General features: G+C 36.9%; 1 protein-coding gene across 1 annotated transcript in view; it reads left to right on the forward strand.

Moving 5' to 3' along the window:
- The window catches only part of Spt5 (Transcription elongation factor subunit Spt5), a 428434-nt gene that overhangs the window by 385707 nt on the left and 27928 nt on the right, over window positions 1-14799 (forward strand). The window contains 1 exon segment of the mRNA XM_090408290.1: window positions 11074-11211. Within this exon segment, the coding sequence (XP_090264416.1) occupies window positions 11074-11211 (138 nt within the window).

A 14799-nucleotide genomic window follows, 5' to 3' on the forward strand; every position in this document is an offset into this window, starting at 1 on the left:
TTGTTACAGACCACATAGAAAACTGGCATCCCTTATCCGCTCCACCAAAGACCAACCACTCCCCCTAGACCTACCTGGTGTATACCAGGTCCCTTGCAGCTGTAAACTGTCCTACTTTGGCCAAACAGGCAGGACAGCAAATATCAGAATCTCAGAACACAAGGATTACATCCGATTTCACCAGTACAGCCACTCTGGGCTTGCAGACCACGCTCTGGATACTCGCCACAGAATAAGATGGAAGAAAGCCACAGTAATACACCGCAGCAAGTTCAAGTATGAAAGACTATTCATGGAATCAGCCTCGGCCCTTAGGAACATGCCAAACCTCAACAAATTTGGATGCATGAGACTGCCCCAAATTTGGGAAACGTTTATCAGAAGAACTTCAGCCCAAAGGCCAAGAACTACCAATATAGCCCGCCAGGGGGCACCATGAGGCCTTTAGGAAAATGCTAGCTTCCTAGCTTTAGTCTCATTTGCTGTTATTAGTACTTGTGTGCACGTGTCTTAGTAGTAAGTTCCCAAGAAGATGGCAACGTGACGTTCGCCGAAATATCGGAAAGTATAAATTAAAGTTTATTTAATCTATATTTCTAGTATACGCTGTCAATTCCTTAAATATTAGTTATAATAAGTGATTGTCAGACATACAAAAATGTTTTGGGAAAATTTTGAGAAAAGAGCAAAGCTAATAATAATGGCAAATACCTGTTGGATTTTTGCTCAGGACATGGACTGGTTATTACTAATACCATGTTCCAACATAAAAATGTGCACAAATTCACATGGAGAGAAGAGGCAAAGAATAAGAAAAGTCTTATTGACTATGTTATTGTTGATAGTGATGTTTTCTCCCTGGTGCAGGACTCCAGAGTGTACAGAGGATTTAAAATTGGAAGTGATCACTATTTAGTCTTGATCAGGATAAAATTGAATTTCCTATTGAAAAGAATGACATGTAAGAAAGTTTTAAAGCGAATAAAAGTTGAGCAGCTCTCAAATGTAAACTGTAAACTAAAATACACAAAGATTATTGAAGAAAAAATGAAAGCGTTTCACAACAAGAACCACACCTTGGAGATTCAGTGGTAAACCTTGAAGAAAATTCTGATTCATTCAGCCAGAGAGGCATATGGTGAGGTTGTTTGCAGGGATAGAAAAATCAGAGCTCCATTGTGGACACAGGAGATTAAAGAGGCAGTGAAGGAAAAGAAGAAAGCATATCAAAGTTCCTGGCAAATAAGTCAGCTTGTGCTCTTAGAGAATACAGAGACAAATGTAAGAAAGCTGAATACTGTGTAAAACTAGCTAAACAAAAGTCATGGGAGGACTTTGGCAAGAACATAGAAAATAAATATCAAGAAGGTGGTAAGATATTCTGGAGGTTGTTGAAGAAGCTTAGAAATGGAGGAAAGAGTGTAAGTGCTGTAAAAGGAGTTAGAGATGATAAAGGTGACATGAAAACAGGAGAAAAAGATATCCTTGAAGTATGGAGTAATTACTTTGAAAAACTGCTAAATGAAATAAGCAGTGATGACAGCACAGTGATAAAAAACACTGACCAGGCATGCAGTCAGGAATACATATCCATACTTGAAAAGAAAACGCCATCAAAGGCTTGAAAAGTGGAAAGGCAGCAGGAGTAGATGATATTTGACCAGAAATGCTGAAGTATGGTGGTATAAAAGTCTTACAATAGCTGCACTGCATACTTCAGAAAGCCTGGACAGAGAGACGAATTCCTGATGATTGGAGTAGAGCTCTAATAGTACCCATATATAAAAAGGGAAATAAAACCGAATGTGAGAATTACAGAGGTATTTCCCTACTGAATGTTTCTGGCAAGATTTATGCCAGTATACTTGAGAAACGGTTGAGAAGAATTGTGGAAGAAAAGCTTGGTGAAGAACAAGCTGGATTCAGGCCAAATAGAGGCTGTCAGGATCAGATATTCACTTTACGACAATTAGTTGAGAAAGCATGGAAATATAACAAAGATCTGTATTTAAGTTTTGTCGATTTGGAAAAGGCATACAACAAGGTGCCAATAGAGAAGTTATTCAATACACTACAGTTATATGGTGTCAGTGGGCCATTATATCAAGAATACTTAGTCTTTATTTGAGTTGCAAGTCAGCAGTTAGTATTGAAGGAAGTACAGGAAGATGGTTTAATGTTAAATCTGGTGTGAGACAAGGATGTACATTATCCCCTCTGTTATTCATTATCTATATGGATCACATTATGAAGGAAAGTGGTATTAAACATGATATCAGAATTGGAGATGTTAATGTCAGCTCTTTGCTTTATGCAGACGATGTTATACTTCTAAATAAATCCGCTACAAGTTTGCAAGATTCCTTGACTAAATTGAATGACTGTTGTAATAGATATGTTATGAAGGTCAGCAATAAAAAGACAAAGACAATGAAAATAGGTAGAATCGTTGAAAATGTCAACTGTCTTTTGAATGGGGAACTTGTGGAATAAGCAAAACATTTCAGCTACTTAGGCATGATGGGAAGAATATTTTCGTAATATACTAAATGAAGAGAATCCAAGAGAGAGGTGTAAGGATGGAGAGGCAAACGAAGAATCGGTGCAGGACATAAGCAGGGAGGAAGTGTATTGGGCACTGAGAAAAACGAAGAATTGAAAGGCTGTGGGTGAGGACCAGATACCTGAAGAAGCTTGGGCAGTGAGGGCATAGACATGTTATGGGATCTGACGAGGAAAATAACCCAACTGGAAAAGATACCAGAGGAATGGAGGAAAAGCATTCTCGTCCAAATCTACAAGGGAAAAGGAGATGTTCAAGATTGTTGCAACTATAGAGGGATCAAGCTTATGTCACACACGTTGAAGATATGGGAAAGAGTAATTGAAGGAAGGATACGGCGGGAAACAAAAATTGGTGAGGAGTGGTTTGGATTTATGCCAGGAAGAGGGACAACAGATGCAATATTTGCGCTAAGGCGATTTATGGAGAAATATAGGGAGATGTAGGCAGAGCTACATATGGTGTTTATAGACCTGGAAAAGGCGTACGACAGAGTGGCCAGACAGGAGGTATGGAGGTGTATGAGAAAGAAGGGGGTGTCGGAAAAGTACGTGAGGTTGGTGAAGGAGATGTATGAGGGAGCGAAAACTCGGGTCAGGTCTAGTGTCGGCATGACAGGGGGGGGGGGGTTCCCCATTGTCGTTGGGCTCCATCAGGGATCAACTTTGAGCCCTACCTCTTTGATCTGGCCATGGATGTACTAGTGGAGGGCGTCAAGAAGGAGGCACCAGGGAGCATGATGTTTGATAATGATATTGTTCTCTACTAATCATCCCGAGAGAAGCTTGAAAAGACCCTGGAAGAGTGAAGAAAGGTGTTGGAGGAGAGAGGCATGAAAATTAATCGGGTAAAGACCAAATATATGTCAATGTGGAGTGACGAGGATATGATCATACGACTTCAGGGAAGAAATTGAAGTACCTTGGGTCAGTCGTCGAGAGGAATGGTGACCTGGATGAGGAAATACAGCTCCGAATAACATGCGGCTGGATGAACTGGTGGATGATAAGCATGGTCCTGTGCGACAAGAGAGTGAGTTGTAAGATGAAAGGAAAGCTGTATAAGATGGTGGTGAGGCCAGCGATGCTCCATGGTGCAGAGACGTCTATAACAAAGGCACAGGAGAGGAAGATGGAGGTGGTGGAGATGCAGATGTTGAGATGGATGAGTGGTGTGACAAAGAAGGACCGGATAAGGAATGACTACATCAGAGGGACGATCAAGGTGGGACCGATCGGTAAGAAGGTACAAGAAAGCAGATTGAGGTGGTTCGGTCATGTAGAAAGAAGGAGTGACAAGTATGTTGGTAAATGAGTGGAGCATATGGAGATGGAGGGAGGGAAGGAGGAAAAGAGGTAGGCCCAAACTCAGATGGAGGGATAAGGTGGCAGAGGATCTTAGGGAGAACGGATGGAGTCGGGAAGATGCCCTGGATCTGGAAGAAGAAGATAAAAGATGGGAATGCCGACCCCGTTTAACATGGGATAAGGCATAGCGAAAGAAGAAGATGGCACGATTTTTAGTGAAGATGGTAAATTAAATATGGAAATAGACAACAGAATCAACAAAGCTGGTATTGTAGGAAGTCAATTGAATAAATTCATATGGAATAAGAGAGAAATTAGTCAGAACATTAAATTAGCTTATACAAGACAGTGTTCAAACCAGTTTTAACTTATGGATCTGAGAGCTGGGTCAGAAGTAAAACACTTGACCAAAGACTAGAGACCGCAGATATGAGAGTCCTGAGAAAGATTATAAGTGTTAACAGAGCATCAATGGCAATATCATATTAAAATCGAGGATATTAGGAAAGAACTTGACATTGGCAGCATCCAGGAATGCATTAGCAGAGCTAATCTCAGGTGATATGGCCTTAGACGATAGAAATATAAGATCTGGTAATGATGTTGGTGTCTTGCCAAGTAACAGACTGATTTGGAGGAAAATTGTAGTTAGGAAGTTAGTAATGAGGTAAATTTTTCATGAACTATCATATCCTGTACACCCCTTGAGGGTACATATCAGGAATTTGGTGATGAGTTCCTACTGTATCAGTAGAATCTTATCTACCTGTGGATATGGCTCAAAATCTAATTTCATGAGAATGGTAGTTTTTCATAATAATTATTATTATTACATTAAACCTCCAGGGAATCCAAGGATTCACATGCGAGGGCACTCTACTCTATTTTGCTAAATACATCTCACGTTATCTCCTACTGTGACACTACTACCATCAACACCATCTACTTCCCATCATCACCAACAGTAGTATTATTTGTCTGTAAATTTCATGAAAACATGAAATTTACAGACAAATTTTTTAATGTGTTCTGAAAGCCAATTTGTCTGTACACAGGATGAAATTGAAGGTGAGTTAAATCGGATAACTCACCTTCAATTGAAATAGCCCATATAAGGATTCCCCTCGTCACGATGAGAATCGAATTCAGTCTTTGCCAGTTGAAGGGTGCAATTTTCTGCTATTCTTCCAATTATGCCATGGAGACACCCAAAACTATAAAACATCTATTATAAAATTACAGATAAGAATTTAGCTAATTCAATTTAAAGATAAATAGTTGTCCTGAATTTTTTTTTTTTTTTCCAATGAACATTAATGTTTGATATTAAGTCAGTTAACCAGTTCAAGCACCAAAGAACTAGAAAATATAGAGAATACAGTTTAAATTAAACTTGCCAAGAAATTCTTGTTTAATCCTGATATGAAGTCATCCGCCTCTGTATAGAAGTAGCTCATCATGAAGCTACTTTACATGCAAAATTTGTTTGCTTACACTTGGATAAATGATTAAACAAGAATATTTCTTGGCAAGTTTAATTTAATTTGTCACTAAGTAGGGAGGAAAAACCTTCAGAGAATACAGAAAAACAAATTAAGTACGGATAACCCTCATATAACGCAGTACTTATACAACGCGGTTTTGATATAACACAGTCTACAAATTGCAGTAACCCTTGTTCAACACGGTTTCAATATAACACGGTCTACAAATTGTAGTAACTTTTTTTTTTTAGTAACTCTTTATTTTTTCATATATTTTTCACCACGTGACTTAAAAACAAATTTTATCTTCATTAATTTTGCGTCTGCCCATATTGCGCATGTAGTTATAAGTCGAAAATTTATGTTAGGGAAAATACCCTTCAGCATGCATGTACATCAGTTGTTTACCGTATAAAGCATTTAATTTTGAAAATTGTCTTCGTTTTCTGCCAGGAAAGTGCATTAAAAAATCATAAGTGTATTAATCTCAAGCTGATCACTTTATTTTCTGATGAGTTACATACATAATTAATATGTAATGCTTTTTTTATATAAAAAAAATATTTTTATACTAATGGTCACTAAAACTGCAATGAAAGGGAAAAAACCAACACTGAAAAGAAAATTCACTTCTCTTGAAGAAAAAATTAAAATTTTGGATTGGTTGAAAAATGGACCAGGAGTTGTTGCAAAGACTGAATTTAAATGAATCGATAATTCGAACGATCAAACAAAGTGAACATAAAATCTGAGAAAGTGTTATTGCTGAGTCAGCGGTAAGTGCAAAGCGCATTGCTTGTGTAGGCGATATTCAAGGTGTTCAATGCGGATGAATCCGCATTGAACACCTTGTCACATTGAAAAATATTGAACATAAAAAAATTGCAGCATAGTGGTAAGTAAGGTCTTATTACTGACTTCTTGATAACTAAACCAGTCGAAGTACGCAATGAGAATTATACAAATGATGTCCAAGTGATGACAACGTCCGGCCCACTCATAAATAAAGAACATCTATGAAATGTTATTTTTGAAGACAGTGATGATGATTAAAATATGCACTTCATTTTATTTTGCCTAAAACATTTATGCATTATGTGCAAGGAAGTTTACACACAATTTCTATTTTTATATGTTTATACCTGCTAGATCTGAAATCGGCGCCTTCAGAATTTTCTAACATCACCATTCCAGAATCTAACAATTTATATTAAAACAGAGTTACATACCTATCCTTTAGCAGAAAAAATGTGTTTCTTGTTTTTAACTACTCTCTGTATAATGATTTTTGTGAATTTTGAAACTTATACCTGAGTGTCTAGAATAAATATAGGTCAGAATAAGAGAGAATTATTAACAAAATAATGCAAAAAAAGAATGCGAACTATTTCAGCGATATAGGGCAAAGATCACCCTAAATGCAGTAAGGTCAGAAAAATACCTGAGGGCACTATATCTTAGAAAGCACGCTGACTCATATGTTCCCCGAACCAAAAAGTCCCGTACGTAAATCAGTGTAGTCACCCAAACAGAGACCAATGGCGAAGCGGTGGAAAAATTTCAAATGCGAAAAGGTGGTGCTCTTGAAGATGGTATACAGGGTGTTCGGGATAAATTTGACATATTTATAATTAATTATATTTTTCCGTAAGTTACATGTATTAACACACACTTCTCTTCATTTAAAAGTTTGGACCCTTCTTCATTCATATACAAGATGTCAGAAAGGATGGATAGCTGGAACCCACCTGAATCATGGAAGAGAATAACTTGTATCATGATGATTCGTGCCCGCCATCAAAATAAGGATATTACGACTGCTGCCCAATGCTCCCTGAATACAGTAAAAACAATCAGGCATGAACTAGAGACTTGCAATGGTGACTACGAGGATGTAGCAAGAAGAAAGATCCCTAGCAGACGATCTGATTGCGTTCGTACAGCAGAATTCCTCGCAAATCTGCAGGAACAGGTGTTGAAGAACCCTGGCATTGGAATTCGGGCTTTGTTCGTGGAGTTGCTAACTGTAGTCAAGCCCTGGATAACAAGGGTAGCCAATGGTAGGCCGTATGTATGGCAGCAGGATTCGGCCCCTTGCCACACCTCTATGAAAAGTCAAAAATGGTTGTCTGAAAATTTCTACGACTTCACCAGTCCAAATGTTTGGCCTCCAAACTCCCCAGACCTTAACCCCATGGATTATTTTGTATGGGGCGCAGTTGAAAAAGACACCAATCGCACTTCCAGTAATACAAAAGCCCAGTTAATGGATAAAATTAAAACAGTTTTTGCGGCCCTTCCCAGGGAGACTGTAGCATCAGCTTGTTCGAGGTTCCGAAGCAGAATTGAAGCTGTGATCGATGCTAATGGTGGTTATTTTGAGTAAATCTTGTTGATAGTATTGTAATTAACTCTGCCTGTAATGTTTTTTTGTCAATTCATTAAATTTAATAGATACAAAGAAGATTTTCTTTTTCCTTACGAAACTGTCAAATTTATCCCGAACACCCTGTATAACCCGTAACACGGAAGGAAATCCCCCCCGTTTTTTCTTGTTCCTGAGTTTCGTGTGCTTCAAGAAGTCTTCGCGGCTCAGCTCTCATATTTGAGGGCTGACTTTCGACAGAGCTCAGTATGTCACCGTAGCAGAATCGGCAAGATAAAACCGTAGGCCGTAGTAGAAGTCCATACTACGTAAAATCTAGGCAGGAGACTAGCGTCCACCCCAACGAGCACGTGTAAACCGCGTGGCATTGGTATCGAGAAAATCCAGATTCGAAAACAAAGGACGGCAAGAACCGAAGATAAAAGAATTAGATAAGTACTCTCACTTATTCTAGCCTTTTGAGATTGACTTATATTTAAGAGAGTGGAATTTAAGATTGCATTACAGGAAAGAGTGAAAAGTTTAAATCTGAATGTAAATGGTTACGTTTTCTTGAGACGAACTTTTGGAATTTTCAACCCGATAAAGATTCTGCATTGATTGTTCTAAGAGAATTTGAAGAGTGTGTTAAAGTGCCTTAGAGAGAAAAATGAATTGTAAATTTAAATGTAACGTATACTGAGTTAATGAAGTGTTGAGTTTTACTGATAATCTGAATTTAGTGTACAAAGTAAATTGTAAACTTTAAGAGTAACATGTTCTGAGTCATTGAGATATTGAAATTTTGCTTGTATTCTGAACTTAGTGCTAATAATGCATTGTAGTCGTAAGTGTATTATGTATTGAGATATTGAGACATAGACTTGCTGATACTTTAAGGTAGAATACTGAAATTGATTAATGACTGAGAGAGTGAATGAGAGGCAATAATTTAACCTTAGAATTTGATAATCAATTTAATTTGTGTAGTATCATCAATTGGATTTAATAAATGTTTGATTCTTTAAATTTATGTGTATCTGATCATGTTGACTGACTCCGACCCTTCATAAAAATCGAACCTGAGTAAGTGTGAGTGTGCGGGAATACCGTAAGTGAAAGTAAGGGCACGACTGCAAACAAGAATAAGATTATGCCAGAGATTCCAAGTTTCTAGGAATTTAATTATATTGCCAGTAACACCTGTGATTCTATAGTTAACCTAAAGCTAGAATCTATCCCTAACTTTAATGCTCAAGCTGGTGCAGCAAAAAATAAATTTGTTTCAGTAATAAGGATAATATATAGGATTCAGGGAAAGGATAATCTTCTGGTGTTCCTAAAGATTAAGTTAAGTGAGAAAATCATAACGCGACATAAGGCTTAGTTTGTTTTTACTAATGTGGAACGCATAACTACAACGCAAGTCTACTCAACATAGAGACATATATGCGAGAGAATTGATGGTGCAACAACACTAGTAATAATAAAATAGTAAATAAAGACTTTCCCCCTTTATAACAATACTATGTATTTGTTTCATAGTGTATATGTTTTCTTAACTTACTTGAATTACCTGAATTAAATAAAAATATATTTTTTGGATATGTCATTGTTTATATGACTATAAAAAAAAAACGATTTCGGAACATAACCCAACTTTTTCTATATGATCTGAATCTCGCATAACGTGATTTATATAACGCAGCATTTCTATGGAACCTAATATTCACATTATACGAGGGTTACCTGTACTCCATTTGAACACGATAGTTTTTATTGCATTAGTCTAAATATCAAATAGACAAAAGTGTAATTTATAGGTATCTTTTCTGTCTTTCTAAGCTTTTCTCTTGATAAAATAAAAAACATTTTTTCAAATACATTTAAATCAAAATGTGCACACAGTTGTTCCCAATATGTCATTTCTGGTACAACACCTCTATGTATCAAAGCAATCCATTACAAGTCTTTCCACTGGAATTATCATTGAGGTAATTCTGAGCTGCTCACTTCAGGATAAATCTTAACACTTTTTTGGCCATGTAACTGTAATTTTGGATACATCTACTGAAATAAAGTCACTGAGGCAAATAATTCTTTTTTAAAAATACCATTTTGTTCTCTTTTATTTAATTATGTATGATGATTAATAAATCAGTCTTTTATGTCATACATTGACAAAGCTGTATTTTCAGCATTAAATTCATATTAACACATCTTTATTACAGTATGCAGTATAATCTGCATACTTAATATAACAAATATTTTGATGATTTAAAATTAAGTCAATGTGTTCAAAAATTTTTAATATCTATTTTTAATTATTCAACATATCACCAAGTTGGTTTCATTATTTTTAAGTTTGAAACATTTGTAAGTATAAAAATAAACAAAAAGCAATTTAGAAAATTACATTAGGATTCAATAAATAAGTATTGAATCCTAATGTAATTTTCTAAATTGCTTTTTGTTTATTTTTAAAGAGTTACTTTTAGTTAATTTAGAATAGCAGTACACAGGATAACTAGTAACTATGATGATGATAATAACTAGTACTTAAGTTAATTTTCTTAGAACAAAATAAGATCACAAATATTATTCATTACAGTTGCTATTCCCATGAATGAAAGAGCAATTGCAATTTGTAGGCTTTAGTTTGATTTAGTTTAATAAACAGTGACCCCACTTAAGTGGGAGAAGCTGCAGAAGAAGAAGAAGAAGAAGAAGGCTTTAGTTTGATTGCTTTACATTGCAGTATAAATTATGATCTAACTACTGCATGGTTGACTGAGTGGCAAGCCTCGAACTTTCCGACCAACAGACTGCAGGTTTAATTCCCAATATGGGCAAAGATGATTATGAATGCCATTCAGGTGGGAGTTGAATTTCATCAGCCAGTGTTGAGGCAAACATCTTGCATATTACAGACTGAAGTAGCTTCAAAAATTTCCATCTTTGGTTTGTAGTATGGAGTTTCATGATTATGTAAAAAAATAATAAAATAATATTTTTAAAAAAAATACTTACTCCACTCATAGTAATAATATAGTATTTTAAAACCTTTCATGAAAAAAAAATATATATGTGTATATATATTCATTCATTCAAATCGAATTTGCTGTATCTTAATGACATAATTTTGTTTGGCAGGGGTAGTGTAATTTTCTTAAGAAATGTATGTGGAGGATTTAAAAAATCAGTTGGTTTTGGCTTGCTTAAATTAAACTTTTGTTTGATTATAATAATTGTTTGGATTTGTTTATATGTTATGTCTATGAAAATGTCAGCTTTGATAAAAGAAAATCTTGTTGTGTATTTCTTCTAATGAAAGATGTCTGTTTTCACAAACAGGTACTCCGAGTCCATCTGGTTATGTACCCACACCTAGTCCTACAGGATTTCAAACAACGCCTTCTCCTTCAGGTTATGGATACAGTCCCATGACACCTGGAGCTCCCTCACCATTTCATCCACAAACTCCAGGAGCAGGTTCGTATCACTTACAGTAAGAGTTTGGTATGTGGAATTGGTTCATTGAAATAACTGGATAGTGGAGAAGATAGTTCTTGACTTGTAATTACTAGAATTATCAAGCAAAAGACAAATCCTGAGATTTAGGCTCTAGCAATTTATAAATTTGTAAAAAATAATACAAATTTCACTATTATTATTATTATTTATTTATTAGTTTTTTTAATATCACTACCACAGATGACAGGATTCAAGGCCTATAGTAAATAAATACTATCTGTGAACTGGGGTTAAGTGCAAAGTAATCTGCTGATATTCTTTTTGAAGAGTGAAGGTTGTAATCTTTGCGGAATACTTCATGGATGTTCCACAGAACTGAAGTAGATGGAATGAAAGATGAATCAGAGTAGTAAGTTCAGTGAGTTAAGGATGTTGGGCAGCTGTTGCTCATGTTGCTGTAAGTATAGAATCAGATGAGCGTTCCTCATGCCATGCCTGGGTTGTTCCAGCCTGATGGGGAAGCACATTGTCCTTCTGAAACAGGCCATTGGTTGCAGGATGGTAAAGGCTGTAGAAAGTGTGTAGATGATCAACCACTGCATTCTGGTAGTTCATAGCATTTAAGGACCTCTTCAGACACACTAAGAAACCTAATGTGTCACATGAGGATGCTCCCCAAATCATCACAGAGCCACCACCACCTCCTTGAATGCAGCAGACTGGCATGACAGGACCATGGCTTCATGATGTTGATGCCATATCTGCACCCTCCTGTCAGCTTGGTACAATTGATAATAGGATTTATCAGACCACATGATTCTGGTCCACTCTGCAGAGGTCCAGTTTTGATGGTCCAGACACCAGGCGAGACACAATGCCCAATGACAAGTTGTCAACAGTGGTATACAATTAGAGCATCAGCTCCTGTAGCCCATGGTATGCAGGATACACTGTACTGTTTGCTCGCTGATGCTGCTTGGACCTCCGACATTGAAACTGGATGTGATTTGTGTTGTCATTGCCCTGCAGTTGGTCTGTACGAGCCTGGACAGTCTACTTCAACACTGGTCATCAGTGGCATGGAGTCACCACTTGCTTGCTGGGCTCTGGTTTATTCATTGATGGTATATTCGCAGTAGACCCTTGATACGGTTGCCTCAAGAACCCTAGGGTGATAGAATGACTTATCTATCTTGTGCCAGTTATACATCCACAATCAAATTTGCTAAGATTGCCACATTTACCCATGTTTGTCAATTGCGATATGCTGTTGGGAAGCCCTGATGTCTGCCTATTTACCGTCTGCATTTGGTTTGGATACGTTTCACTCTGCATGGAGATGCCGGTGTGTCAACTTCCCATAATCCATATCTCTGATGTTTTGTTCTGTGTGTGTGTGTGTGTGTGTGTGTGTGTGTGTGTGTGTGTGTGTGTGTGTGTGTGTGTGTGTGTGTGTGTGTGTGTGTGTGAAATTGCATGAAATAACAGAGTCCTGTTATTTCATGCAATTCTGTTACAAAGGGAGGAAGGCAGGCAAAAGATGCCAAACCCTGTCAAATGCTTTGGAAATGCCAAGTACAACAGCATAGATTTCTTCAAAACCTTTCCATGGCATGTCCAGTGGTGGATGATATAGACAAGGAGATCTGCTGTGCATCTTGATTGGCAGAATCCATATTGGGGGTTACTGATTAGTTGATGACCTTCTCCATTACTTTAGATAATACTGAAGTAAGAGCAATTGATAGTTTAATGATAGAAACTTACCTTTTTTTGGAAATGGATGTACATGGGTTTACTTCCATTGGATGCCAGTTGAGTATAATATATTGCAGAAATTATAACAGATGTTATTTCAAAGCACATTGGATACAGTTGGCAGGAAACCATGAAGACCAGAAACCTTTTTGGTATCCAGATTGTTCAAGTTTATTCTGATGTTTTTTCTGCAAGAAGGCCACAGGAGGCAAGTGATACAATGTTCCATGTGAAGGAGGAGGTTATTTGTCTTGGTCATCTATGCAGGAAGTCAAATTTATATTTAGGTGATGTTACAATACGACCATCTGGGTGAGAGAAAGGTAGGAGTACAGGTAGACAGAAGTTGCCCCCAATGGTTTTGCGAGGGACTAGAAGGCAAGACAGGTTTTTTTTTTTTTTTTTTTTTTTTTTTTTTTTTTTTTTTTTTTTTTTAGCCCTTTCAAAGTCAGACTTAGCACTATTGATGATGAATGTTCTTGTGTTGTAGGCAGTGAATGAAGTTGGAGTTTTTTCTCAAGCTGCTTGTGATAAGGTGTATTTAACAACCCTGGCACACTTTTTTGAAAATCATAGCTTGGATGTTGAGTGGGAATTTTGAATAAAATAGCTAATGAAGGACCTTATTCCAACACAGAAGATTTCTGTAACAAGATCACAGGTCTGGAAACAGTGGTTTGATTATGGAAAGTTAAAAGTCTCAGAAATCTTACCACTTAGAGTTCTTTAGGTGCTAAAGGACATGAGGTTGTGAATGCTGGGAGCAGCAGATCCCACTAAAGGTGAACTCTAGATGTGATTGTGATTTGAATTGTCAATACAAGCAATCATCTATGTTCCTTAGTATGTTAGGTGAGCAGAGAGAGAGAGATATGCACAGTTTGCACCGTGGCACTGGAATTGAAAACAGGGAGCCAATTGGGATTGTGGACATTAAAAGGGCACCAAGAAAGATAACTTCATTGTTAGGGTAATTGGGTAAAATCAAGTTTCAGGAATAAAAAGTCAGAGAGGTCAGAATTATGTATTGTGAATAATACATAATGAGGGAAGGAAACCTTAAGCCACAGACTCGGTATTAGGCACACTCTGAAAAGGAATACTGAATTGCACAAAAGCACATTTGCTATCCTTGTAGAAACTTTTTCACTTGGTTATAAATAAAAAAAAAAACATGAAGTTTCTTCATAGCTAAGCTCCTTGTATATATAGCCTAATGACTTCACATTAGCGCTACAATTCACTCTAATCCAAAGTATTTTGATAATAAGGTATGACACCTTTTCACTACTTGCATATGGGATATGTTTGACTAATGCATTACTTCAGCCTTGGTATCTCTTCTGGATCTGGCTCCCACCAGTGAGACCTCAATAAAGGTCAAAACCAGTCTGAGTGGTGTCCATTCCCACAATGCTTACATTATACACTCACCTGAAAAGATGTGTGTTTTGCATTATGGGATACCAATGCAATTAATGTGAAGTCGTTATATATAGCCTCTGTATACAAGTGGCCTGGTCATGAAGAAACATCACGTGCACGCTTCATTTGCTTACATTTGGATAAAGGATTAAACAAGAATAAAATTTCATGACAGTTTTATATAAGTTGCTATCCTTGTGGCAAAAGGAATTGTAGAGGGTTTAGTTAGTCTGAACATTTAAGATGGGCTCTGGTTGTTCTTGTGGCAATAATTTGGGGTTTGGCCAGAAACTGGATTATCAGATTTGAATGTCTACAGGTAATGATGATGCACATTTAAGTTTTTGGTTTTTCAATATTTGTGGTATTTATACTCACCAACCAATATTTGTGGTATGTTTATACCACAAATATTGGTGAGGG

The sequence above is a fragment of the Typopeltis vanoorti genome, chromosome 18 (assembly GCF_054136105.1).
Source record: "Typopeltis vanoorti isolate ZY-2024b chromosome 18, IOZ_Tvanoo_1.0, whole genome shotgun sequence".
In the NCBI taxonomy this organism is placed as follows: Eukaryota; Metazoa; Arthropoda; class Arachnida; order Uropygi; family Thelyphonidae; genus Typopeltis; species Typopeltis vanoorti.